The 13,904-nt window shown below is 35.0% G+C and overlaps 4 protein-coding genes across 5 annotated transcripts; 2 read left to right on the top strand and 2 right to left on the bottom strand.

Annotated features, from left to right (window-relative positions):
* Positions 1-45: 45 nt before the first annotated feature.
* LOC105687072 (zinc finger CCCH domain-containing protein 10-like) lies at positions 46-9,923 on the bottom strand. Its single transcript, XM_025747015.2, has 4 exons — positions 9,788-9,923; positions 2,501-3,051; positions 1,645-1,930; positions 46-1,548 (listed from the first exon to the last, which is right to left on the bottom strand). Exons 2-4 carry the CDS (start codon positions 2,974-2,976, stop codon positions 1,078-1,080), a joined length of 1,233 nt encoding a protein of 410 aa, XP_025602800.2. The 5' UTR covers positions 2,977-3,051; positions 9,788-9,923; the 3' UTR covers positions 46-1,077.
* LOC105687070 (sarcolemmal membrane-associated protein) lies at positions 3,180-13,411 on the bottom strand. 2 transcript variants are annotated; one of them, XM_025747014.2, is made up of 3 exons: positions 13,073-13,411; positions 12,480-12,652; positions 3,180-6,835 (listed from the first exon to the last, which is right to left on the bottom strand). In XM_025747014.2, exon 3 carries the CDS (start codon positions 6,741-6,743, stop codon positions 4,503-4,505), a length of 2,241 nt encoding a protein of 746 aa, XP_025602799.2. In that variant the 5' UTR covers positions 6,744-6,835; positions 12,480-12,652; positions 13,073-13,411; the 3' UTR covers positions 3,180-4,502. The 2 variants fall into 2 exon arrangements, with proteins under 2 accessions (XP_025602799.2, XP_012257850.2); XM_012402427.2 differs by lacking the exons at positions 12,480-12,652; positions 13,073-13,411 and having other exon boundaries at positions 3,180-7,196.
* Positions 8,402-9,568, top strand: LOC105687074 (G patch domain-containing protein 11). The gene is made up of 2 exons (XM_012402430.3): positions 8,402-8,627; positions 8,773-9,568. Exons 1-2 carry the CDS (start codon positions 8,402-8,404, stop codon positions 9,309-9,311), a joined length of 765 nt encoding a protein of 254 aa, XP_012257853.2. The 3' UTR covers positions 9,312-9,568.
* LOC105687076 (mucin-5B) lies at positions 9,998-13,877 on the top strand. The gene is made up of 6 exons (XM_020852874.2): positions 9,998-10,133; positions 10,195-10,319; positions 10,471-10,623; positions 12,549-12,662; positions 13,085-13,210; positions 13,565-13,877. Exons 1-6 carry the CDS (start codon positions 10,013-10,015, stop codon positions 13,712-13,714), a joined length of 789 nt encoding a protein of 262 aa, XP_020708533.2. The 5' UTR covers positions 9,998-10,012; the 3' UTR covers positions 13,715-13,877.
* Positions 13,878-13,904: the final 27 nt, after the last annotated feature.

Genomic DNA, 13,904 nt, shown 5'->3' with positions numbered 1-13,904 from the left:
GATATACCAGTTATCTGCGAAGTGGAAGTTAAGAAATTGGAGAAATTATTTGTATTATTTATTATTTCATGCATATTCGATATAAAGTAGGGCATGCGGTATTCAATATAAAGGGACTTTCCAGTTTTACTTTCTTCAGAGATTTTGGTCCCTCGATTCATTGGGTATTTAAAAGATGGATAAGTAATTCCCCGTATTTTCAAATCTATTAAAATTGTATTGTTTTTTTTTTTTTCCATTTTGGGACTGAGGTCAAGTATTTATAATAGGTATTATAATATAATTATTCCTAATTATGTTTGAGCTATTTTTTTCGTTTTTTTTTTGTAATCAAATATTTGTACGTACGTCAACAACTGAAAATATACTTGGTTCTTCATCTAATACTAAAAACTGCGTCGACATTTTGACAGGTACTACGCAAGGTGCTAATTTCTATACATAAGTGTGTTAATAGCCAAAAAATTTGAACGATTAATTACTTTTGCAAACAAAACAAATGTCCAACTATGTATGCTTGTTTAAGCTATACCCATGATCGTTAACTGTCAAAGATACCAGAATCTGAGCGACCATTTACAGCTTTAATGAAAAATTGACTTACGACGTACTGACATGTGTAAGTACATGAATATTTTATATTATTACGTATTATTGTTGCCCTCTAGACTTGTATGAGCTTGAAAACATTTTTTAACTGTCTCCGATTCACCCTTATCGACGATATCAGGAATCAAGGTTGACTCAAATTCAAGTAAACGAAAAAAAATCATAATTATTAAAATAATGACAATATTAAGAAAAACCGTACATGCAACACAATAATAATGGTTAAACAAATCAGCTTTCAGTTTGAAAAAAAAGAGTTTGAACAGCAGTCCTGACTGGGCTGGCTAGCTTTTCTTGGCGTTTCAGCATCTCTGAATCGAATAAAATTGTACAATTGTTTTTGAATATAAAATATAATTGTTGACATATTCGTATCTCTCCAACATTACGAACTACTTACATACATGAAGACATCTCCGAACGTATTCTAATATTATTTTAATCTTAGTTAGGATAAAACAACAATCTTTATTGTAGAACAGGTCTGAGTTCTTGCGTCATAATTGGGTAGGAAACAAGTGGCGCTGTTGGACCAGAAATTGAAAGAGGTAAATTCGTTTGTTGTTGAGCATTTTGCGGTTGTTGATTTGTTGGTTGAGGACCAGAGCCACTCATGGTAATAGTTTGTTGAGCCATAGTAACTATAGGAGGTGGTATAGAAACTGGTGCCATAGAAACAGCGGCGATAGATACCGGAGTTACAGTAGCTATGCTAACAGGAACTGTTGCTACACTAGCTGTTACCGTTCGCAAAGTTCCAGCCGCAACAGCGGCATTGACCATTTGTTGAGGTGTTGGGGCTTGAGACGGAGGTACAGTATTTGTAATTGTGACTGCTGGAACTGTTACGGAAGTGACATTTGTTGTTCTTTTACCAGACATTCTTAGTTGTGCATTTTGATCAAGTAAGAACTCGTTGGTTGCCGTCAAATCACTGACCTGAAAAAATAATTCAATTTTACGAATACAGATGATATGCTATGCGGATAACATGGATAAAAGTATGAAATATACAAATGATCAGTTTATTTCTACCTGTTTTTTCAACTCTTCAATTTTTTTTCTGAGCAGCGCGTTTTCATCTTCTAAAATAATAGCCCTAGCTTCGTTCCGAGGAATCACAGGATAGTAGTAGCCCGATGGTACAGGCTGAGTTGAATGCTGTCCAACCAAAGGCGAGGCTTCGAAATGCACAACGGTTTGACCCGAAACGATTCGTCGCTTTGCTTCAGGAGGTCCCAAATAATCAGGAGGATGAGTAGGAGGGTTGTACCCATTGTTATGGACTAATGGATGTGGCTCTTCCATTTGCCAGTGAAAACTAACGATAAAAAAGTATGATTTTTCAGGCTACCGATCTTCTAAAAATTCATCAGAGTATTGTTCTTGCGACATAACTATTAGAAGAGAACTAAAGACCCTTGACAAGTAGTGCAGCGAAAATAGATGTCTTTTTTCCCTTCAATCACATACGCTTACGATGTCTGACAACAATGGTAGTTAAAAATATGTTTGTTGGCTTTGGTTCACAGAATGTGAGGCAGTCAGATATATTCAATAACTGTGTATGCGTACAATGCATGTCTTGTGAATGAATCATTGAGATATGCAAGCAACATGTTTAATTCGCAATACACGGAGTCCAGTGTGATGCAGTTTATGTAATAGTATGCCTATTTATATTCATGATGTGACTTTAACTGTCGCTGAGGCTTGGATTGAATATATTATCTGAGTCTACTGCATCTATGGTATGATATTCTGAATGCAATTTCACAATTAAACTATTATTAATTTGGATTGAATCGAGAGCTCTGTGGGCAGTGGTCTTTGCAACCACTTCATAAAAATGAACGAGTCTAAGATAAAATTGTGAAGTATATTGAATTACCTTCTTTCTTCTTCATATCTTCGATTTTCACCGTTGCTGACTCCATTGAAATTATGTTGAGGTCTAGCAACATTATGATGGGGTGGTGGTACCATAGGGTGTTTTGGTTCTTCCTTTTTGTAATGTCTATACTTACAATTGACGCGTTGACAACTACCTTTAATAAAATCCTTACACAATGGAAGTTCGGATTTATCACTGGTTGATTTCAAATTACTCAATATATGTGGAGGTAGTTCGCCCGTTGCTTTGAAATGTTTTTCTTCACTTTCTGTGCAGTGTAAAAAACGACATCCGGGCCAGTTACAAATGCCGTTTTGAAAATCATGGCAGAATGTATATTCATCTGCAGGGTCATCATCCGATCGTTCGTGAAGATATTTACACCGTTTTCCTCTATGACAGACATTTCGTAGAAAATCTCTACAAACTCGACTCAATGTAGGATCTCCGTTGCAACTTAAACCTCCTGCCATACTTTTGCTTCGTTACTTTCAATTGGCTCTTTTCTTTATCAGCATTGCAAGAGATCTTCTGCCTTTTGCTTCAACCTGAAACACGTAAGTAAGTGAGCGATATATTGTTTACTGTAAATTAGACATGTGATTTCTGTAACACCAATGAAAATTGGTAAAATGTATCAACAATTTTGGAGGGTATAAAAGCGTGATAGAGTGAATTCCTATTAATTTAATTTTATTTCCTTTCATATAATGACTGTTACATGTGTAATAATGTTATATCAACAAAATATATACAGAATTCAATCGCTATTATTATCTTATCTTTCCTTTCAAATCTTCGAAGGAGTTGAATTGTTCATACAGCAAGTTCGTGTTTTGCTTGGAAAATGATATCTTTGCTTAATCATATATATTTTTCTTTGTTTTTCGAGTGAAGAGAATCAAATTAGAGCATGGCACGCTAACGAAAAAACGACAAAGAACAAGCTAAAAAAATGAAGTACAATAAATTTCAATTCTTGCTTAACATAACTCTTCTATTATTGCAAAAAGAAAATAATTCTAGGCCTTTACTGATCCACAAGATATTGATCTATGCGCTAAGCCATGTCGTAATAATGTAAACAACAAAAACATAATAACTAGCTAACAAGTAACGTCGTATCAATGCATTCTTACTACAAATTTTTAACACGTAACAAAACCAAGTGCTTTTCACAGGCCATTTGGGAGTACCATTTTTTGTTGATATAATACAGAATTGATGGGTACAATTTTAAATTAATGGTATTTCATTGAATATTAATTTAGTCTTGAGTATAAAAGATCTCAGGTGCTAAGTTTATAAAAATTTCGCATTCTTTGATTATATTATTACCGATGTAGTTGAGGAATAATTTTAGAATGAGAATGCGTAGTAATTGTTAATATCATTGAATCATATTGAACTATTTTTTAATTGTTTGTTTTTCGCATCACGGAAATACGTTTTACGTTAAAGTGGTATTACGGTAAGGGTAATACGATATGGTATCGAGATTGGCAACTTGTTGATTAATTTTCAATACGGTATTGTCTATATGTATGTATATTTTTTTTTGTAATGCGTCTCCAAGTCCAAAAAATTATCAGAATACTTTTTCTCAGGTGATGTAACGTTTCCTGGGTGAAAAGAAGAAACACTTTATTTGGTTTTGGTTCTTCAATAAAGATGATAAGATATTTTCAAATTTCATCGCATAAACAATTTTCACTTAATAAAAGCAAATTATCTTATCTTTTTTCACAATTTCACGTTTACGATTAAATAGATTTATGTATAATATGTACACTGCTAATTTGCTTAAATTCATTTTTTCGTATAAAAAAGGATCGATTCAAACGGAAACTATGTAATGGAGTATCCTGTAATGCCTATATTAATTTTATCATTATTGTTATTATAGTTTATTATAATTCATGCTATACTTTAACATATAACATCATAAAAAATCAAATATAATATTACGAACAAGAACTATGTACAGAATCAGAGAACATTAGAATATTTTTCCAAACAGCATCCATAAAAATGCTACTGCAAGTGGGATAACGTATTGTATGGGGACTGTGTATGAAACGTTCAACAGATCTCCACATTGAGCTTTCAGAGCTTCGTATCCTTTAACTAGTTCTGTGTTTTTAGCTGTACAAGTGTTACACTTCTCTTTAAGAATTACAAGTTCTTCATTGATTTCTTGGATACGTTGTGTTTCATTTTTAGCACGATAGTACAATTCTTTTAATTTACTAATTACAGTTTCGTTTGATTCATGGATTAACCAATCTCTAAGATCGTCCAACTCTTTATTGGCCAATCGCTGTGCCTCAAAGTTATCTTCGTCTTTTAGAGAGTCTAAAGAACCGATTAGAGTTTGCAGAACATATTCTTTAGATTGTAAACTTTGCTGTATGGAGTCGTTTTTTGATATCGGCTTCAATGTTTTTACATAATCTCCATCCAGATGTTCCCCTTCGCATTCCTCCTCATCTTCATCACGCTCTTTGCTATTTTCACGTTTCTTTTCTTTATTGCAAACTTCCGAAGGTTCATTGATATTCTCTGATTCACTCTCGGTATGTTTAACATTGCTCAGTTCATGAGATGGGTTAGGCGACTCAGTTCCTTCCCCAATCAGATCTTCTGGCTGGTAATGGACCTCTAATGGTTCACCATTTTCTTCGCATGCAAATCGGACCTCTAGTCTGGCTGGTTGAGTTGCTGTTTTTGTAGGCGTACTGTTGTCTTCGTTGTCTTTTTTTACTTCGGCAACAGACTTTTCACTGCCACTGTCGCTCAGCACTGTACAAGTTTCATCGTTAGTTTCTGAATTGTTGTCTGATTCTATGCTGGAATCCAAATTGTCCACATTCGCGTTTCCATTTACTATAATTTTCCTGGATGATGGACTTACAATACATTCCATAATTTTGTCCATATCCGATAACGATACATCTAGATTACTCTTGTTTGAATTTATTTGATTGTCATGCTCAACTTTGATAGGATAATAGTAACATTCTTCATTATTATCAAAATTGTCAGGTAGCATCACACTATTTCTTAACAGAATGTTATCGATGGCAATTTGCGCTTCGTCAGTGAGTAAATTCAAATTCATATCTTGAAGAGATTCCAGGTATTCTCTGACTGCTGTAACTTTCTCATGAATTTTAGCAGAGTCAAGTCGTGAGTCCCTCAACCTGCCCTGTAAACTTTTCTCTATCCTCACGTGATGTTTTATTCTCTCCAACAATCCCTCCTTCTCTTGTTCAGCTTGTGCCACGATGTGTTTCATCTGGTTTTCAGTCTCTGTCAACTTAGCTGTCAATTCATTAACTTTTGTTTGTGCTTCGGTATATTTAGCAGCAAGTTCCTGAAGTTCAGACCGTGTATTTTTAGCCACTTCATGCAAGCTTTGACACTCATCTTCAGTGTCATTTAGGTGTCTTTCCAGGTGAACTAATTTTTGTGCAACTTGGAGCTTTTCTTGTAATATTTTGTACAAGGCTTTCTTTGCTGTTTCTTGGTACTTGGCCTTGTCATCCTGAAGTTTAACAAGTTCATTTCTAATTTTATCTTCTGTAAAGTTTTTTGAATAAGCAATCAGCTGGCTTTCAACAGTTTCTACACGAGATAACAAACGGTCTTCATCTATCAAAGCTTTCCATGATTGCTCAGCAGCTCGTCTAGTTGTGTCTAAAAGCCTTTGCAAATGGACAAGCTTCCCATTCGTTATTTCTTCTCGTCTATTAGCTTCTTGTATGAACTCATTTAATTTGTACAAATCCTCCAGGGATACATTGCTTGTCGGTCTAACAACCAAAGTGCTGAAACTTGCTTTAGCTTCTTTTCCATCAGGCAGGTACAATTTTAAGGTAGCTACTATACATCCGTGAGTGATTTTCCTGGTATTTTCCATAACATCTACTCCGAACTGTACAATGTCTCCAGAACATACTTCTTTAGGTACAGATTCTTCCCCACCTATGCTAAGTCTTTGGCTATTGATGAAAGTACCATTACTACTCTTTGTGTCTTGGATATAAAATACGCCTGCCTCGAACCACAGCAAGGCATGATTTCTGGACAGCACTTTACAATCGAATATTGCATTGTTTGGGGTAGCACGAGCTCTCGCAACAGAACGACCAATTTTAACCGGCTGTTCCAATGAAACTGTACGCTCCTGAAATGGGTGGGAAGTTGCTCGGCAGATTAGAACTGCTTTGGCAGCCATCTTCTTGTTTTGCTGGTTATTACGGTTCAGGTTGGAATTGTTTGCGCTTGGGAGGTAAGAGTAAGTCCCATTTTGTACCCAATCAGCGATGCCTAAAACCATAGCCAATATGTATCCACCTTCTCAATTAATAATTAGCATTAAAAATCTTCAGTGATTTTTGAATACTCCAAGACTTTTGTACTAGTTAAATGAGTCGTATGTGATATTACATCAAAATTTAAACATTGAACCCTAAGATTTTTATTTTTGTGTTCAAGGAAGGTTTATATTGGCATTATATTCTCGATTACTATTGATGTATTATTATAAAATGTTCGGAGCATTAAACTTATCAACATGAATATCACTTTAATTCAATCATTCATTATTTCTAATGGTATTATTTTGACAGAAACTTATCGCGGATTAATTATCTATATTAGGTGAAAGGACTTTAGGCGTTTGGTTGAAAATTTTTGGATACGGCATACCATGGTTCGAGTCCATGTGTGGATACTCGCACACGCCCACACAACGAGAATAGCTGTTTAACTGGCTCTTGTTAAGATCCGACGTTTATCAGCGTTAACAATCAATTATAAGGTATTAAAAAAAACGGATAGTTAACAAACGAGTTGTGAGGAAACTTCCTTATTCTCCACTAATTTTCATTATAAGTTCAAGTGGATTCAGATACTGAAGATTTACTCCGAAATGGGAGGGTTCGTCTTCATCCGGATCGAATTTTCATTTGCAAGATTTATCACACATAAGCACGTAATAAAAGTGACGAACGTGTAGAGTCAGTATGTAAGTCCTACAAAACACTTTTTTAACAGGGTAATTACGCAAAATCTCGGATGTTTCTCGATCGGGATGTTCCTCCGTAGACACACAGATTCATTATTTTTTCTACTATTCGGTTAAACTTTCAAATTTTCGACACACATGGCTCACAAGTTTGAGCCACAGGCCTCACAGTTTTCCGCACCTCACGCCCGAGAATAGGAGACTATGACGAGCAATTAAATAAACAATTAGAAGAGAAAATATTGTACACGGCTCGACTGTGGAAACACAGTAGTCCGTATTCCTTTTGTTCCTTGTTAGTTGAGAGTTTAGTTCAAATCCAAGTTTCCTTTAGTTTATCGACCGTAGCCAGTACAGTCCCCCTCCCCACCCCGAGAGTGAAACAATAATTTATATTTTCAGGATCCTAAAATCAAGCACCCTTTAAAGCCCTTGAAGTTAAAAGCGGCGACTCAATTTCCAATTGAAATGACAGTAATTAAAATGATTAGCACGTGATAATGGAGATAAAATTGTAATCGAATAATCCACCATTTAATTCTTAGAGCATCTTTCAAAGGAAGTTGAATTGGTTTTTTGAGCAGTTTGAAGATTCAGGTAACCTCAAACTTTTCTATAACTTACTCAAACATCAAAATTTTAAAAAGTAAAAGAACATAACTTTTAAAAAAGTAAATATGTCGATCTCACTTATTACTATAATTGAATATGATTTTGTCAAACTTTCCGTAAATGGAAGTTTGATCAAAATATCGAGGTAACTTGAACAACCATTTGACAGTAGCTGTCATAACAACGATTTATGCAATTTGTTTGCAGCATTAAAATTAAACTCTTGTTGCATCATTTCGCTTTGATCAAGAATTATGTCAGACGATGAGGATTACATGTCCGACAAATTTCTCCATGGCACTGCAAAATATTGTGCACCTAGTCTTGCTCGACGTTATGCAGATAAAAGAGAGTTAGATCTCTTGAAAAGAAAGGCAGAAATTGAGGCTCGATTAAAAGAGAAAAATATTTCCGTAAAGGTAATAGAACAGGAAACAAGGGATAAAGGACTGGCTGCTGCTATTACAAGCGATAACAAAGGTCAACTGCAATTTTCCTTACAATTTTTTGTAAACTATTGCTACTCTCTCATATTTTAGAAAAAATTCTATCAATAGCCCAGTAGTGATTAATTTATCAGCAATGTGGAAACTGAATCATTAATATCATTATATTGTCTATTTAGGTTATAAATTATTGACAAAAATGGGATATACGCCTGGACAGGGAATAGGAAAAAAGGAGAGTGGAATCGCAGAGCCTATTGGCATTGATCTGAAGTCCAATAGATTGGGACTGGGCCAAGTATCAAAGAAAAAATGTCCAGCTGTTATAAATGGGGAAAAAAATGTAGAAAAAATCAGCACGAATGATTTTCGAGAAAGAATTGCACAAAAAAAAACTGAACAGATGATAGAAGTTGATCTACGCAGGAGTCAAAAAAGTTGCGAGCAGTTAGACACACAACATAATATAACAACACCCGATGAAGTTTGGTACTGGCCTGTTGTGTTAAAAGAAAAAAACGAGGAAAGTGAATCTGAATCCGAAGATGAAGATAAAACTTTTGATGAGAGTATTGAGTTAACGACAAGTGAAAAATTAGAAATTTTAACCAAATATCTGAGGGATAAGTATTTTTATTGTATTTGGTGTGGTGCAGCTTATGATGGTGCGGATGATTTAAGAGATAACTGTCCAGGCAGAACGAGAGACGATCATTAAGTGTGAACACCTGTCACCCCAACTTTTCGATACAATTTTTGAACCTTTGAATAAGGTCAACATTTGGCTCCACTATCATGTAAGACATTGATATTGTAAGAAATGAAACAAGTCTGTTCATTACCCCTGGATAACGATTATCGAACTATTCTTGACGTAAGAAAAAAAAAATCTAAATAATCGTTAAGCTTTGTAGCTAATATTTGCAGAACAGATTGTGAACATGGAGCAGTCCTCAATAAAGCATGTGAAAACAACTGATTTTATAGCTTTTAGTACTTGTTACGATTGTCAATTCCACACGATACTCAAGTGTCCCATATAATAATAAGATTCTGATTTGCAACAGCAGGGTAAATATTACCTCCCGTTGCGTAGCAAAACATAAAAAAAGCATTAGGTGAATAATGCAAAGTATCTATAGAAAAAAAATAATGTAGAGCAAAAAAAAAAAAGGAAATTCAAGCCATATGTACCTAGAAGTGATTTTGGAGCCGCAGGGCTATCAAGACACCACAGGTGGTTTGCTCCCTAAGGTGTGGGGTGAGAAAACCACGTATAAAAGCTTTTTTTCCGTATTTGGTCATCTCATATTGACCTGGCACGTTGACGAAGTCACTTTCCACACAAACGCAGCAAAGCAGCATAAAAGATATAAATAATTTAGGAAAATAGAATATTTTTTCGAAACAATCCAAGAAATGTGGAAGTCTCTCATTTTTTCAATAGCCGTTATGGCAGTTTGCGGTACTAATGTAATCGCTCAACCTTCTGGGGATGAAAATTGTGAAACATTGCAGACGGAAATACATGTTACTAAAGGTAAAATGAAAAATAATTGCGTCAAACCGAAGAATGGATTTTCATAAATTTTTAAACACAGAGGAGTACGATGACCAAGGGAGTTTGAGAAGAACTTGCGGTGGGGATATCACAGTCACAAAATGTGAGGGATTTTGCAATTCGCAGGTACAACCAAGTGTCGTTACAACAACAGGATTTTTGAAGGTACATGAAGGACAAGTGAGAAATACTGAGTCTGAACAGTAATCTTAATCTTGATTCCTAACTTCAGTTTTGATTTTCAACTAAAATAATATCTGAACACGCATGATTGTTTATAATTTCATATCCCTATCTGTCTACTCCTGTTATTTAGGAATGTTTTTGCTGTCGCGAAAGTTATCTGAAGGAGAGAGAAGTTTTTCTGGACCACTGCTACGATGCAGATGGTGTTAGATTGGTCAGTGATGAGACTGCATCTATGGAAATAAAGTTACGAGAGCCAGCCGAATGCAAATGCTACAAATGTGGGGACTTCTCAAGATAAAGCGGACCTAATGCCTGGAACTATCAACTTGCAACAAAGATTGTCATTTGTTACGATCCTATATTATATATGATTATTTAAATAATGTAACTTGAAATATTTACTTTACGCTTGTATCAATGGAAATAAAAACGAAATTTTTTAAATATTGTCGTTATCCTTATTAAATGGTGATAAAATATGAAACCCCAACTTTAAAGTAACTTACCATGAGATTAGATTAAGAGACTATGTCATGGCATGTCGACCCAAACTTGCGAACAAAAAAGAATCAGAATCACTTGAAAAGAATTGGAATAAAATATTTCATTTCAATGTATGAGTTCTAGCCAGGAGCAGCGCTGACACAAAATATTGTCAGAAAATGCTAAATGATGGACCATTGTTCTTTCCACATGGTTCAACAAATAAAGTAAGAATAAGATTATTCTTAAATTGATGGCAGGGACAAATCAGATTAAAGGTTAATTATTGATTTCAGAATGGATAGTTGATCATTCCAAACCTCCGGAAATGACTCAAATGATTAGTATCTTGTTATAAGTAAATGGAGATGATATCAACGTATTAAGCGTACGTTAAATGATAAAGATAGTTTTTTTTGGATAAAACTTTTTGTATGATGTATCTTGTGAAACATCAACTACAGTATCACTTGAGACACGTGATATACAAAGCTAACTGTAGGTATTTGGATAAATAAATAAATGGAAGTAAAATGGGACCTATTATCCCTGGACAATGAATATCCATAAAAAAGAAAAAGTACATGGATTATGCTTCAAAGTCAAGTGAGCTTACGAAACTGAGAATTGACTAATTTGCAGGATAAAAGCTTGATTTCATTTTTTTGGATGAAAACGATGAACGAAATAACAATCAAAAAAAAAGTAAGCATATGTGAGCAATCAACATCATGGGCTCATATAAATTATCAAACTTTGGCAGCAGTTTGGAAACTAAATGATTAGGTCAGAGCACAATAGGTTTACCCTATTTATTTGGTTCAATCGTTAAGTGTGAACCACGATAAAGCATTATATGACGATGTTTCTTGCCTCATACTCGGCAGGGTGTCAGGCTATACATCAAGCATCAAGTAGACAGGGGGGTTCTCAACTATGCGGTCTATGAAAATTGCAGTTTCTTTCCTTGTAGGTGCACCAGGAATTTCGAGAGCCGCTATAAACTTGCACCGCATTCTCACGTTAAGTTGCATATAAAAATGTAAGAAAATTTTCACATAGAGAGTGCACTGAATTATTTTTTTCCACGCATCATGAATAGCTATTCCAATTCTGTTTAAATGAACGAAATTTCGAACACTTGGTATATGATAAATTAATGCCGATGACTCTACAATAAAAATCTAAGCCTCATGTTGCTTTTGATACACAACAGTATTCGTCCATATGAAAAGTATACATTTAGGCAGCTTGATTTTCCCCTCTTTGGCATGGGGTGAGAAGCCGCACGGTAGGGGCAAACTGGGGCCAACCGCAGGGTATAAAGAGTCAAGACCGCAGAATTATGGCCACAGTAGTTTGCTAGTAAAGCCCAAAAATGCATCGTACAAGGAACACATTTCTCAATCAATTTGGTAAGTCCCAACGCCATAATATGTTGTGCAGATATTCGAATGAATACTTGATTTATAGGAATATTTGAATTTGAAATTAAAAACTAATCAAAGCTAGAGATTTGGAAATCTGATCTGATACAAGTGAAATTAAAAATGGATTAAACGTGAATTCATTCGTGTTATTATGTGTGGTTTCGTAGCAGAGACTTCACTATATGGTAAAGAGGTGAATGAGATACAAGAGAATTAATATTACCTTAAAATTGCAACAGTTCTATTGGTGTCGCTGATTTGTTTACTCTGTGGAAATGTATCGTCAATCGCAGGAGTCGATGAATGTCAAGTGACTCCTGTAATACACGTTCTGCGCTATCCTGGCTGTGTTCCAAAACCAATTCCAAGTTTTGCATGTACCGGGCGTTGCAGTAGCTATTTGCAAGTAAGACAATAAATATAGTTGAAAGATAATTTACACATACTTGAAAAATACTTAACTTAACTTATTTAATAACTTAAATATACTTGAGAAAAAATCAACAAATTACTTAGGCATAATGAAATAAACAAAGTCGGCAGCGTGATACTATTACTAAATACTAAACAGAACAAGGTTTTAGGCACAAATAGCCATAGGTTGGTCTTTGCAACCCAAGAGTTAATTATCAAAGATGAACATAATTTGTAAGTTGAAAGAACAATTCATTTCTATGTAAATAAACGTTGCCATGATATGATATGACTTCAGAGGCTGGACGTGACTGGCAGACAAAACGTTTGTCTTCCTCTAACAGAATTTTCTGAAGCATCAATTTGAAAAGATTTAAAATAATTTGGTAGTTATGAATATACCTGTCGTTGTAGGTTTCGGGTTCAAAAATTTGGCAAATGGAGAGAAGTTGCATGTGCTGTCAGGAGAGCGGCGAGAGAGAAGCTAGTGTGTCGCTGTTTTGTCCGAAAGCAAAACCAGGCGAAAGAAAATTCAGAAAGGTAATATAATTCACTCTAAACTTCAAATAACAGTTCGATCAGTATTTTTGAACACTTCTGCACTTTTTGTCAAACAATTAAGTCCGGGTTCGCAGATATAGGCATCGAGAAAACAATTATCATCTACAATCGGTTTCTCCATCGTATCGTTGTATCACTGCAATCGCCATGTTGTTTGTATTTTAGACAATGGAACGTACGGAATTGGGTCAGCCCGAAAAGTTCAAACGTCAGAAAATTATTGAACTTATTCTTTTTGAACTTTTACCCGTTCAAAGCATGATACGTGATACACGTAGATATGTTATCTAAAAATGATTAATCAACTATTGGTGATGAAAAAATATTATTCAGGTAATTACCAAGGCACCTCTGGAATGCATGTGCCGACCTTGTACCGGAGTTGAAGAATCAGCGATAGTCCCGCAGGAGATAGCAGGTTTCGCGGAAGAGGGTCCTTTGACAACATCGGCTCATTTTAGACGATCACCCGGTTTGCAATGAAATATCTCATATTCCAGTACCTGGATCCACGCATAATTCATGGAATTTAATCTATAATTACTAACATGTTGCTTCAACTAGCACATTATCTATTTCTCGTGATTATTTACCATTAAATACAACCAGTTGTTTAGAAATAAATATTGATAACCAGAGATCCTAATCCCCGTTGATGATTTTCTTAACGTAG

This window comes from Athalia rosae, chromosome 1, assembly GCF_917208135.1.
Source record: "Athalia rosae chromosome 1, iyAthRosa1.1, whole genome shotgun sequence".
Taxonomy (NCBI): domain Eukaryota; kingdom Metazoa; phylum Arthropoda; class Insecta; order Hymenoptera; family Athaliidae; genus Athalia; species Athalia rosae.
The sequence above is the reverse complement of the archived record's forward strand: the minus strand, read 5'-3'. Positions and strand labels throughout refer to the sequence as shown.